The 12,108-nt window shown below is 43.9% G+C and overlaps 1 protein-coding gene across 1 annotated transcript; it reads left to right on the top strand.

Moving 5' to 3' along the window:
• Positions 1-6,603: 6,603 nt before the first annotated feature.
• Positions 6,604-12,057, top strand: LOC136508181 (uncharacterized). The gene is made up of 7 exons (XM_066502809.1): positions 6,604-7,165; positions 8,479-8,670; positions 8,818-9,090; positions 10,007-10,109; positions 10,559-10,677; positions 10,856-11,023; positions 11,143-12,057. The coding sequence occupies exons 1-7, from the start codon at positions 6,803-6,805 to the stop codon at positions 11,734-11,736; spliced, it is 1,812 nt and encodes a 603-aa protein (XP_066358906.1). The 5' UTR covers positions 6,604-6,802; the 3' UTR covers positions 11,737-12,057.
• Positions 12,058-12,108: the final 51 nt, after the last annotated feature.

Below are 12,108 nucleotides of genomic sequence, written 5' to 3'. Positions count from 1 at the left end.
CTGTATTTAAGCCCCCACAAAACATGGTTGGGTTGGGCCAGCATATGAGTGCGGTGGGGTTGTTTGATCATGCGTTCCAAGCCGATTGTATTATAGTGTCAATACAATTCAATATGGGGATCACTTTTATCATTGTTCATCGGTGCGTGATTCGTTAAGAAAAAATGTTCTTTGTGTAATTGATATTTTGGAGAAGAATACAAGTTTTTGTCTTTGCATGCTAACCGCACTTAGACTCTGTTTGACTGGTTTTTTTTTAATTGCAAATGACTTGCAATAGAGAAGTTGGATAAGCCATGTTGAGGTGGCTTCACCTTTCTAATAAAAAAACGGCTCCTCTTCTATATACGGATATACTCCCTCCGTATAGGATTTAGAGGTCGTTTAGGACATGATTGTGCTTACCAAGTAGTGATTAATTAGGAGGTATTTTTCTCTGTCTGCCCTTATTAAATACGTTTGCGGGTGTATTCCATATGAGATACTTGTGCAGCTAAGACGGCCAGTGCATGGAGGCGTGAGGTTGGCGAGCTGAGTTCAAAACTCGGTGGACGCATATTTTTTTTGTTGTGGCTTGATTTTGCATGGCACTGTTTGGCGCGTGCATGGCGCTCGGATTTGTTTTTTTCGCGTTTGTGTGCAGCGGAGGCTGCATCTCCTCCGACTCCGGCTTGAACTCCATGGTTTGGAACGGCGAGAGTGGGAGGCGAGAGATGATGAGCGGTGAGCGCGAGAGGCCAGCGGCGGGTGTCACAGGCCAGCGGACGAGCGCGAGCAGTGAGCAGATATTAACGTGGCGCGGGAGCCCGAGCGCGGCGCAATTAACACGGCGCGGGAGCCCGAGCACGGCGCATGCTGGGGCAGCGTCGTCCAAAACTTTGCTTCTACGCTAGAACGACTTCCTTTCCTCAACTTTGCTTCTGCGCTAGAACGACTTCCTTTCCTCAACTTTGCTTCTGCGCTAGAACGACTTCTAAATCCTATACAGAGGGAGTACAGTGTTTATTTTAGAGTTGTTTGATGAGGCAGCATTTGGCACGTAAAAAGACTCTTGATCGAGAAAACGTACAGATGCAACGCAAGAGGGTCTAAAAAAACCAAAACAACTTATATAATTTAAAATAAAGGAAGTACTAGCTCTTATACACTGGCCGACACCGGTAACGAGGTTAAGTAAAAAATAATAATTGTTATTGTTTGTTGTTGTGGTTATTATTATTATTATTATTATTATTATTATTATTATTATTATTATTATTATTATTTAATGGACGATGACGAGGACGTTGAGCAGGTACCTAACGGTCGGTCCCCGAGGCGGCGGGGAGCGCGGGCTGGCCCCGGCAGATGGTCACTGGCGGCACTCCATAGGCGGGCTGGGGCCGGGGCGCCGGGCGGCACCCACCGGCACACACGTACGGCGGGGCAGGAGCTTGCTTTGACGTACAGGTACAAGGACTCGAGGAACGAAGCCGCCACGCCGACCAGGAATCCATTCCAGTCCAGGTCCCCAGCAACCGAAGGCATGCAGCGATCCAATCGATGCGATGCGATGCGCTGCGCCGGCGCGGAACGAAAAAACTAGTAGACGCGAGTCGTACGTGCGTGCTGGATGCTGATGGCACGCCAGGAGCGGCAGACATGCGGCCTGTCAAATTGGATGTAGGTGTTAATAAAAAAAATAAATTACAGATAATAACAAATTTATTAAGTATAATTAATTCATCATTTGCATGTGTTACTATAACACCATATTATTAAATTATGAATTAATTAGGTTTAAAATATTTATCTCGCAAAGTAGTTACGATCTATATAATTAGTTATTTTTAGTTTATATCTAATACTCTACGTATATATCAAAAATTAGGATAGAATATAAATTTTTAGGAGGAACTAAACTAGACCACGCGTCATGCCATGGCCATTCCAATGTCGTCCATCATCGACGCACACGGGCACACGCACACACAGGAGCCAAGACATGACGGCGCGACCGCGACCCTCCTTCACTCGTACTGAGGGGCGCTTACGATTGGCCGGCGCAAGGAATCAATAATCATCTGTCGTTCAGGACCGACGTGGTGTCATGTCACGTACTACTCCTACGGCAGACCAGGCGTGCATGCGCACACGCCTTCGTGTCTGCTAATGTCATGTCCCCGACCCCGCCATTACTTGTACGCTCGGTCCCAAAATAACTGTCGTTGTTTACTATGTATCATAGGTTTAACTTGATTTATAAAAAATACGTATAATATTTATATCTCTAAATAAATTTATTAAAAAACTAGAATTAAATATCTTTTCAATGATATTAATTATATATCATAAATACTAATATATTTTAATATATATTTAGTCAAACTTGTTTCTTAAAAAATAAAAATAACAAATATTTAGAAACAGGGGGAGTATATTATTTATTATGCTACCTAGCTTCCACCGATATGATCGGCCAGATAATATAATAAAACCGGAGTTGAGAGGACGGCAGTGATGATCCATCGTCAGCACAGCACGGCAAAGCGGAGGAGCGAGGAGGTCCGTCGCTGGCACAGGCACACTGACTGGCGGCGGGGCCCCACGGCCCCGTGTCCCCCACTCCCTCCCCCACCCGTGCGCAGGGCGGCTTGCCAACGTTGACCTGTCCGGGCCCGCCAGCCGGGGCCCACTGCCAGTGCCAGTCGCGTCGCCACGGCGGAGTTGCCGGCCCAACGGTGGGGCTACCCGTTACGCTATCCTCAAATGCATTGGCTTCCGGATCCAATGCGCCTCTGTTTCCTGTGGTGTTGGATACGTAAGTACTCCTACGGCGGCGGCCGTATATCATCACAACGTTTTTTTTCGTCTACCGGGAATCCGGTACAACGATACTCCATGATACTAGCCGCCGTTTGAAGCAAACTACGAGAGAGCAAAACATCCAAGTGTCGTAGAAAAAAAATGTGAAACAACTTGTGCCAATTTGGTTAAGGGGGGGTGTTTGATTCACTCCTTCACCTTTAAATCTAGTCTTATTTAGTCCTATCTAGTCACTTTTTATCCAAACACTTTAATTAAATGGGACTAAATGGGTTTTAGCCAACTAGTCACGCAAATGTTGCTAAATGGGACTAAACCTCACCTTTTAGTCAGAATGCCTCATCTTTTAGTACTTTGGAGCCAAACACCCTGACTAAAAGGGACTAAAATGTCTCTTTTAGTCTCTTTTAGTCTACCAAACCAAATACGGGGTGACTAAAGTTTAGGAACTGGTTTAGATGACTAAACTTAAGCAGGTGCAAACCAAACAGGCCCTAAGCAAGTACTAGCTAGCTTGCTATTTTCAACAAAATATGAATTCATTTTTTTTTACAAGAAAGAGGCCAATTAACAGCCTTTTGCACACAAGGCCTCCTGACAGCGAACGCCAAGTGCTCGATGTTGAGAGCTACATACTCTTTGCTAATCACAGACTCTAAGAAGACGGATGGACCGGTCCACACGAAATCCCATTTCGTTGAACAACTATCCACCTGGTTGGATAGACTACATACCTCACTTAGTTTTTAGTTCATACTTTTTTGCCAGATAGTGCATTTGCTGTTAACCTATTGGCAAGGTTCAGTTCAGCACCAACCAAAAGGCATTGGACTGGTTTAAAAAGAATTCTTAGGTACCTTCGAGGAACTATTGATCTTGGATTATATTTCCGAAAGAAACAAGATCTTAGCATAACGAATTCCAATACGTATATGAATGAGACTCTATACCAATACCATTGCTTGACGCGAGTTGTTAGAATTTTTATGAGCGCTGGTCGTGAATCTTAAGATAGGAATGACGTGACCCAATGAGTATTGGAATTAGACTTCGCATCAATCATCGCTAAATGCTTGTTGTTCTAAATTTGGGCTCCTTAATATTAGGTATAGATAAAAATATTTTTTGAAAAGTGATATATGTATATTTTTATGAAAGTATTTTTCACGATAAATCTATTCATATAGTTTTCATATTTTTAAACTCAACAACTTAAAAGTTATTTATAATTATATTCCTAATGTTTCACCCAAGTCTTGTCAAAATGACTCCTTTTATGAACATGGACTAAGTCTTTTTTTGGTGCTCACATCATATAAATTATGATTTTTTATTCCAAATTTTTAGTACACGGAACGAAGACAATCAGTTTTTTTTAAAAAATTGTTTTTTCTATAGCATCTCAGTTGTTTGCTTTTATGCCGACGTTGTGAGTTTGTGGGTCTGTGCATGAGGTATTCTTTTTTCTTTTGAAAAACACCAAACGCTCATCGACGGAGACTCCACGGTTCCACGCGGCATTCATCCGAATGGGCCTGCATCAAGACGCCGGCGCAGGAGGCTGTACCCAATTTTTTCCCTCCGCTGAGGCCTCGAGTACAACTGAACCACGCCGCCCTCAACTTTCGTCCTGTTTCGCTCCGCTTATAAGCTATTTTTTTTAATAAACAGTATTTTTCTCTCGCAACAAATCAGCCAACAGTACTTTTAGCTATGGCTTATCAGCCAAATGAATAGGGCATTTAATTTAATGATCTTAGCCCCATTCGGCTGGCAGAATTTTGGCTGGAACTGACTAGAAAACAATGTTCTGGCTGAATTATTGTGAAAGAAAAATACTGTTCCGGCTAAAAAAAAAATTAAATAAGTTGAATATGAGGTAAGCTGAACGGGGCCAAATGTGCAACCAGTGCTCCGTCCCTTCTGTCTCACGTCTCTTCTCTTCCTCCCTCTCAAAGGTCAAAGCTGAGTTCCACATCTCAAAAGAAAATCTAAATCCAGATCACAGCCCTCCTCCCTCCAAGTCCCAGCGCCAGCGGCGTTCGTTTGGCTCCCACTTTGCTCATGGAGACTGTTAGTAGCACTTGATGATGGTGTCGATCGACGAGCACGCGGGTGTCTTCGGGAGTGTTGCCCGGCGCCACGTCCTACACACCATGTAGGACTCCACGACGGCGGTGGTGGCGTCGGGCGTGGCAGGAGACGGGTGGACGGTGGTGCACGGAGAGATAGTTCTGGAGCCGGTGCTCGCTACTGACGACCGAGATGCTGAGGACGTGGCTCTCGTCGAGTCGTCGTCCAGGATGTCGAGGCGCTCGTGGCTATACGCCGTACATGATGCGCACCTTGCCCACACCGCCGTCGCCTACCAGCAGCATGCAGCTGCGCACGAACTGCTTGTACGTTTGCGGCTGGTCGAACCGCCGCACCACGGACCAAACCGCCGCCATGGGCACCGTCATGTGTTGCTGTACCACCGCGGAGCAGCACCGCCCGGGACCCAACGCCGCGTGCTCGTGGTGACGCGGCGCCGCCTCCGCAGGCACCTCCCGCACCGTATCTCCGCGCTCGTCGTGGAAGCAACAGCCGCGACCACCTCCACCGCGCACCCGCTGCTGATAGCCGTACCCTACCGGTAGAATAGATCCGGTGGAGCTTGCACAGTCACAGGTGGCCTCGTCCGCGTTAGTAAGCTCATCAAGCACCGGTGCCTTGCCACGACCAGCGTTTGCGCATTGACTGCATTGTGGCCCTATCTCGTCGAGACATCGTCCCAATGGAGTGGCTAGAGGAGTCGAGGAACGTTCTTTATTTATGATTGTATGTGTGTTTGTTTCCAACTCTAATAGTTGGAATATACATCGGATTTGGTACATGTTTGTTTCTTCGCTTTTTCCCCAGTTCTTTTTTGACACGTTGGAAAAAAAGGAAACCGTCAATGGAGAACATTAATTAGACACCAATGACGGATGAAAATAGGACTCTTTCTGTATCGATCACAGTTAGACGCGATATATTTAAACTCTTATGAGCACGGCTTATGATGAGTCCGAGTCACATACACGAACCAATCCGTTTTAGAATCAGACTCCGTATCGCGCTAGACAAGAGTTATATCCTAACTCATGAGCACAGGTTATTATATATATAATAAGTCTGGACGGAAAAACTCTCAATTATTCGATACTTAGAGGGAGACGGAAAAAAAAATAGATAGATAAAAAAATAGGCTGAATTTTTGGCTGTTTATTATTAGGTAATAGATTAAGAAAAGAAAAAAGAGACGATGCACGAAGAAATTTAAGTGTCTTTAATATTAAGGATTAAGGATAGAATATATATTTACTTTGATGTGTAATTATGATTTTGCCCTCGTTTTTTCTAACTTTGTAATTTTGCCCTCAACTGTTCACAAGTTAACGCGATTTTGCCTCTAGTCAACGGTAAAAACAGGGGCAAATTCACGTTGACTAGAGGCAAAATCACGTTGACTTGTGAACAGTTAAGGGCAAAATCACAAAGTTAGAAAAATGAGGGCAAAATCACAATTGTACATCTATGTAAGGGGTAAGAACACCATTTTCCCAATAAGTTTCTAGAAATCTTGAGACAAGTTAAAAACGCCGGTAAAAGATACATGTACCCTCGTATTCATGAACGTGTAAATTAGGAAGGAATTTAAGAAAATCTAATCGTATAAAAAAGAAGCAGATCACAAAATCACAATTGACAGCAGGTGGACCCGAGGTATATATAGAAAACAAAGCAAGGCAGCCAAAGTGGCGTTAGGGGCAGAATCGTCTTTCCGGCCACGGTCGCCCGTCGATTTAGCCGAGCCCCCTCTTCCGTCCCAACACGACGTCCGACGACCCCCACTTCTCCCTCTCCGCGCTCCGACACCTACACACACGCACGCGCTAAACCCTCGCGCACGCAGGAACGCACGCGCTTGCGCTTGCGCTTGCCCTGCGCTCGTGCTCTTACCGCGCCGGCCGGGATGGGCGCGAACAAGGGGATGGCGACGGCGGCGGGGACGGCGGTGCTGCTGTACCTGGTGCTGTCGGGGCGGCTCTGCGGGGACGCCGCGGGCGGTGACGGCGGCGCCGCCCTGGAGGACCAGCTGATATCGTCGGCCGTGTCGGCGGCGGCGGAGGCGCGGCGGCGGAGGAAGGAGGAGGCCCGGGCACGGCGGGCGTCGCGCGGCACCAAGCGGCGGCGGTGGCCCGAGCGCGCCCCGGACGGGTGGGGCGAGGCGGCCGCCCTGGCCGCGCGCACCGTGCGGCTCACCTGGGCGGAGACACTCGGCAAGTGGGCCCTCGGGGAGCTCGCCTTCGGGATCAAGTACTACATGCGGCAGCAGGTATGCGTGCCAGTGCCCGCGTCCGTTCCCTCGACGATCGCCGGCCGCGCGACGCCGACGAGGAGTAGCACCCTGCGTTCCCCATTGTGCCGTTAAAAATGTTTGTTTTGTTTTTGGCTTTGTCTTGCACGAGATTTTTTTTTCAAGGTTTTTCACTTTTGGGATTGCCCGCCTGGTTAACTTGGAGGTGATGTGTTTGCTACTTTGCTTCCGTGGAATTTTTCTCGGTCAAGCTTGGTTTGTCGCCTTTTCTTTTCTTTTTCCCTTTATTATCTTGTTTGAAAACCGTGAAATGGAAAATATGTCCCGGGAAGAATCTTGCTTGCTTGCAAGAAAAGATGCAGAAGAAAGAAACGCCCCCAATCTGCGCGAGTTTCTTTCCCCCGTGGTCCGGTTTTTCGTTGCGCATTTATGCTGTGTTTTTCTCTTCCTTTCCCTCTTTTAGATTGGTCGACAGTCCGGCAGGCCCATGGCTTTTTGAAAGAAACTACCGTGTATTAGGAATCTGATCAAATACTGGACTGTTCTGAGTTGCTCGCCGAACTTGCTGAAAATCTATTTGGTCCACTTTTGAAGCAATTCCATATAGTTGCTGTCAACTGGGACCACACCTTAATACGTACTACTAGTTAGTAAGTGCTAAATGCTTCTATGTTGCAACATGTTTCCTTGCTAGCTTGGAGGTTACGTGGGTACTTGTGCCTAGTTTGAGAACAATCTACCAAACGAGTACATGAATGCGTGTTGTCTTAGTTTTTGCATAATTCTTGAATGTTACACAATTCGACGAACAGTTCAATTCAATTATTTTCTAGTACTACTTTGCTGACATCTGTTTTGATGGAGTTGGTTGTATGCAGTTAGCTTTTCACCTCACCATCCATATATACTACTGTGCTCTCTTCAATAATTTTGTGATTTTGGTCCATCATGGAGTGGGACTACTTTAGCATACCTATTAAATTTGACTCCTTGGGATTGTTTAAGAAAATTGTTTTATATATAAATAAACTACCCTACTTTCGGTCTTTCCCTCCTATAAACCAAACTCCACTTTGATTACTTTAGGCAACAAGAAATTGTAAAGTTAAGTGATCGTTGGATTTGAACCAGATACCTAACTGATAAGATGCTAGCTGCCTTTAGCGGCTCTAAGTATTCTACATTCTAGAATCATAGGTTGTGATAATTTTTTTCTCTAGAAATTGGTCTGCTCATTTGTCTTTGTACTTTTATCTTATTTCTGTAAGTCGTGATGTCGACAGATTACATATTGTCATGGATAAATGAGACATGTCAGTTTACTCTTACAGGGTAATCTGCAGCATGAGTATGCTGGAAGTGATTCTGTACTACTGAATGGGCCTGAGGTAAGGCAGGAGCTGATTTCGCTGCTCAGATATCTGAAGCAATGCATGTATTTCTCGAAGAAGCCATACAACGTGTTTTTGGAGTATGGTGGTTATAGCCAGAATGATGTGCTTATAAATAAATCTAAGGCGAGGGTGCGTAAGTATCAGTTAACTCTCTGTTGTCAATTATGCGTTGAGACTCAACATCCCAAACTTGTCACGGGCAATTTTTTTTTCTGTTCATTCCGCTGCTGATAATAAATCAAGAGTAACTGGATGAAATTCTGTTCTATCATGCAGCTCCTGAAGCCTGCTTTCACCATTGTTCGTGACAGAAGTAGCAAATGCTTTCTCCTTTTCATTAGGGGGGCTATCAGTGTTAAGGAGCGGTTGACAGCAGCAACTGGCGCAGAGGTTCCATTTCATCACGTTGTCGTCCAGAAAGGTCGTGTTTCCAACCTAGTGTTGGGCTATGCCCACTGTGGAATGGTTGTAGCAGCTCGATGGATTGCAAAACAAGCCATTCCTTGCCTGAGTAAAGCAATCGAGGAATTCCCAGAGTATGAGGTTAAGGTAATTTCTTCAGCTCTAGCGAGTATCTGCAGGTGATCTTTTGATGTTCAAGTTCAACCATTCTGCATTGTCGAAAACTCATGGTATTACATATTGATGAGTCATCTATTGTCCGTTCTTTTATATTTTCTGCTTCTGTATTGAACTACAGTTCTGTAATTCGGAATTGATGCTTACTTGTCTACCTAGTAAATAGCACAAAAGCAACATAAGTCGTGAATGCTAAAGCAAGTGGAACTGCAAGTTGTTATCAACTGGAAATGCCAAATGTGTTTTTTCCTTTCTTAAAGCCAAAGCAAATGAACTTCTAAGCACTCTTGCAGTAAAGTATCATCAATGGACTTTAGGATTCTCTAGTGCTGAGCAAGAATCTTAAGAAAATGGATTGCCAAAGTACTGAGGTACAAGCTTAAAGTTATGACTACCATGAGTAGAGAGAATAAGTGGACCACACTCATGAATGTAAAAAATTAATCAAATTAATATGAAACTAATGCTGAACAACTTAATAGTGTTGTATCTCATTTCTTCGTTGACTTTCATATTTGTTTTTGACGAAACTTTCATATTTATTTATGTGATTTCAGTGTATTTATAATTTTGTTAGCTAACCAGTGCATGTCTACTCAAATGTTCATGTGTAGAACCTGAAGGAATTTATTTGAATTTGTTTTGCTTTAATTATTGTTCATCCTAGATGATTTCTTTTGTTTTGGGAGGGACTTCTATATAGCCCCACATTTCTTTATATCCAACTTTTATCACAGACAGTATATGATGTTTCTGTACATAAACTCTCTTTCCTTCCTTAATTGAGAGGCAGAGCTCCTGCCAGGTTCCTTAAAAAAAAGTATATGATGTTAAATATTTGTGCCTTGCATCTGACCCTTTCTTCATTTTACTTTATTTTGTTTAGATCATTGGACACTCAATGGGAGCTGGGATTGCAACAATACTAACATACATCCTACGCGAGAACGAGAAGCTGTCATCATCCACTTGTATTGCATTTGGGCCAGGTACTGCATTGAGAATTATAGTTTACTTTGAACAACATAAGTTAAGAAAAGGCATTCCATTTCCATTCGCAAACAGTATCCTTCACTAAAACGCAACATTGGCATGCTGCCACAATACGATGTCTTGTAATGACTGCTCACTGGTTCACCTGTTGGCATTTCCATTCACACTTTTCATTTTATAAGAGAGCTCTGGTATTAGTCATATTAAAAATTAAAAGGATGGCAAAGGATAATTATGTTGTATTTATGCTTAATGATAACTGCAACCGACGTTCTAAGATAGCTGTAATGAGCTATCTATCTATCACTAGAACACATTGTTCTGAATTATCCCTAAGCCTAGATCATTACTAGAATCTAACATCTCTGGAACGTTTCTCTGTTGTCTGAAAATTTTCTCTTTGAATGCTTTGTTTGATATATTTACATTTCCACTGGCGATTCAGCTGCTTGCATGACATGGGACTTGGCTGAGTCGGGTAAAGACTTTGTTACCACCATTGTTAACAGAAATGACGTAGTGCCATCTCTTGGCATAGCTTCTGCTGCCAAGCTTCGTATAGAGGTACCTCTCGGCCAATTCATTTGCTGATATTTGAGTATCTAAGCAAAGTGGAACACAGAATTATATTGAATAGTTAAGTGGTTGGTTAGAAGGAAGGATAATTATTCTTCAAACAATTACTTCCCTTAAAAGAAAACATATATATATATATATATACTATTGTACTGAATGTTGGCAGGTTATGTCATCGTCTTGGGCACACGACCTTCGCAAACAAATTCAGCAGACTAGATTCTTAGGTTTTGTGAACCGTTCTGTGAGTTTCATAAGATCTCATGTGCCCTTTGTCTCTGATCCAAGATCTAAGGTTGTGGATGTTGATATGCTACAATCTGAGAGTCCTGAGGTATAATAAATTTGTTTTTTTTTTTTGCTAAAAAATGTTACTCCAAGAACTAGTTCTTAAACAGATGAAACTGTAAATCTATTATGTCTAGTACTTATGCCTTCATGGTGTTTTGGCAGGCTGGGAGTAAGCCTTCAGCAGATACCCATGCTGTGGTAACGAAACGCCCTGCACTAGTTTGCTGGTCATGTGTGGCTGCACCCAAACAGAGTAAGGAACCATCAATACAAATTCAGGGCACGGAAGTCCAAACTGAGAAAAATACCGAAGCAACAGCTGCTGAGCTTGTCTCGATCCATCTTGGTGAACTAAACCTTCAAGAATCAGATATCCAGGACAACAACAGAGAGGAAAAGGGATCAGCACTGACAGAAACAGATGAAGAAGAGACCATGGAGCTTGTAGAGTCCTTGACCGATGAGAAGCAGGTGCCATCATCGTCAACCTCTGCTCAAGAGCCACACCAGCTATATGCCCCAGGGAAAATATTGCACATGGTTGGATTGCCAGCAGCAGAAGAGGCAACCACAAGTCAGCAAGGAGCCCAGGAGGAGGTCGTCGCCCTGTATGAGACACCCCGACATTTGTACAGTAAGATTCGCCTGGCGAGGTCCATGATAGGAGAACATTACATGCCCAAGTACATTAAGACAATGGAGCAGTTGATAGACAAGCTTGCAGAGGACATCGACGACCAGCTGGACTCTTTGTAGCATCAAAAGCGTGTACAGGATAATTATTGTACAGATCATGAAAAGGAAAATCATTGTTTCAGATTGCTTGTGCGTAATTGTAGTGGGTTTAAGTTTGTGATAGCGATCTAGAAGATGTACAACACCGCCAGTTTGGCTCTGGTCTGTTTATTTGCTGTCATTTCACTTTGGCAGGCACCTCAGGAAGAGCTCAAAGAGTTGAACCTGGTGATTGTCTCTGTAATTTCAACTGCAGCAGTTTTTTAGCTGTGAATATTATTATATTAACCATTAATTCGCGGGCATCATCTCTCTCAGGAGACTAGGGATGGTAGTCTGGCTTTCGTATGCGGTGGGTCAGGGTATGGATGTGAAATTCTACCCGTGGGCATG

This window comes from Miscanthus floridulus, chromosome 15 (genome assembly GCF_019320115.1).
Source record: "Miscanthus floridulus cultivar M001 chromosome 15, ASM1932011v1, whole genome shotgun sequence".
Lineage (NCBI taxonomy): Eukaryota > Viridiplantae > Streptophyta > Magnoliopsida > Poales > Poaceae > Miscanthus > Miscanthus floridulus.
The sequence above is the reverse complement of the archived record's forward strand: the minus strand, read 5'-3'. Positions and strand labels throughout refer to the sequence as shown.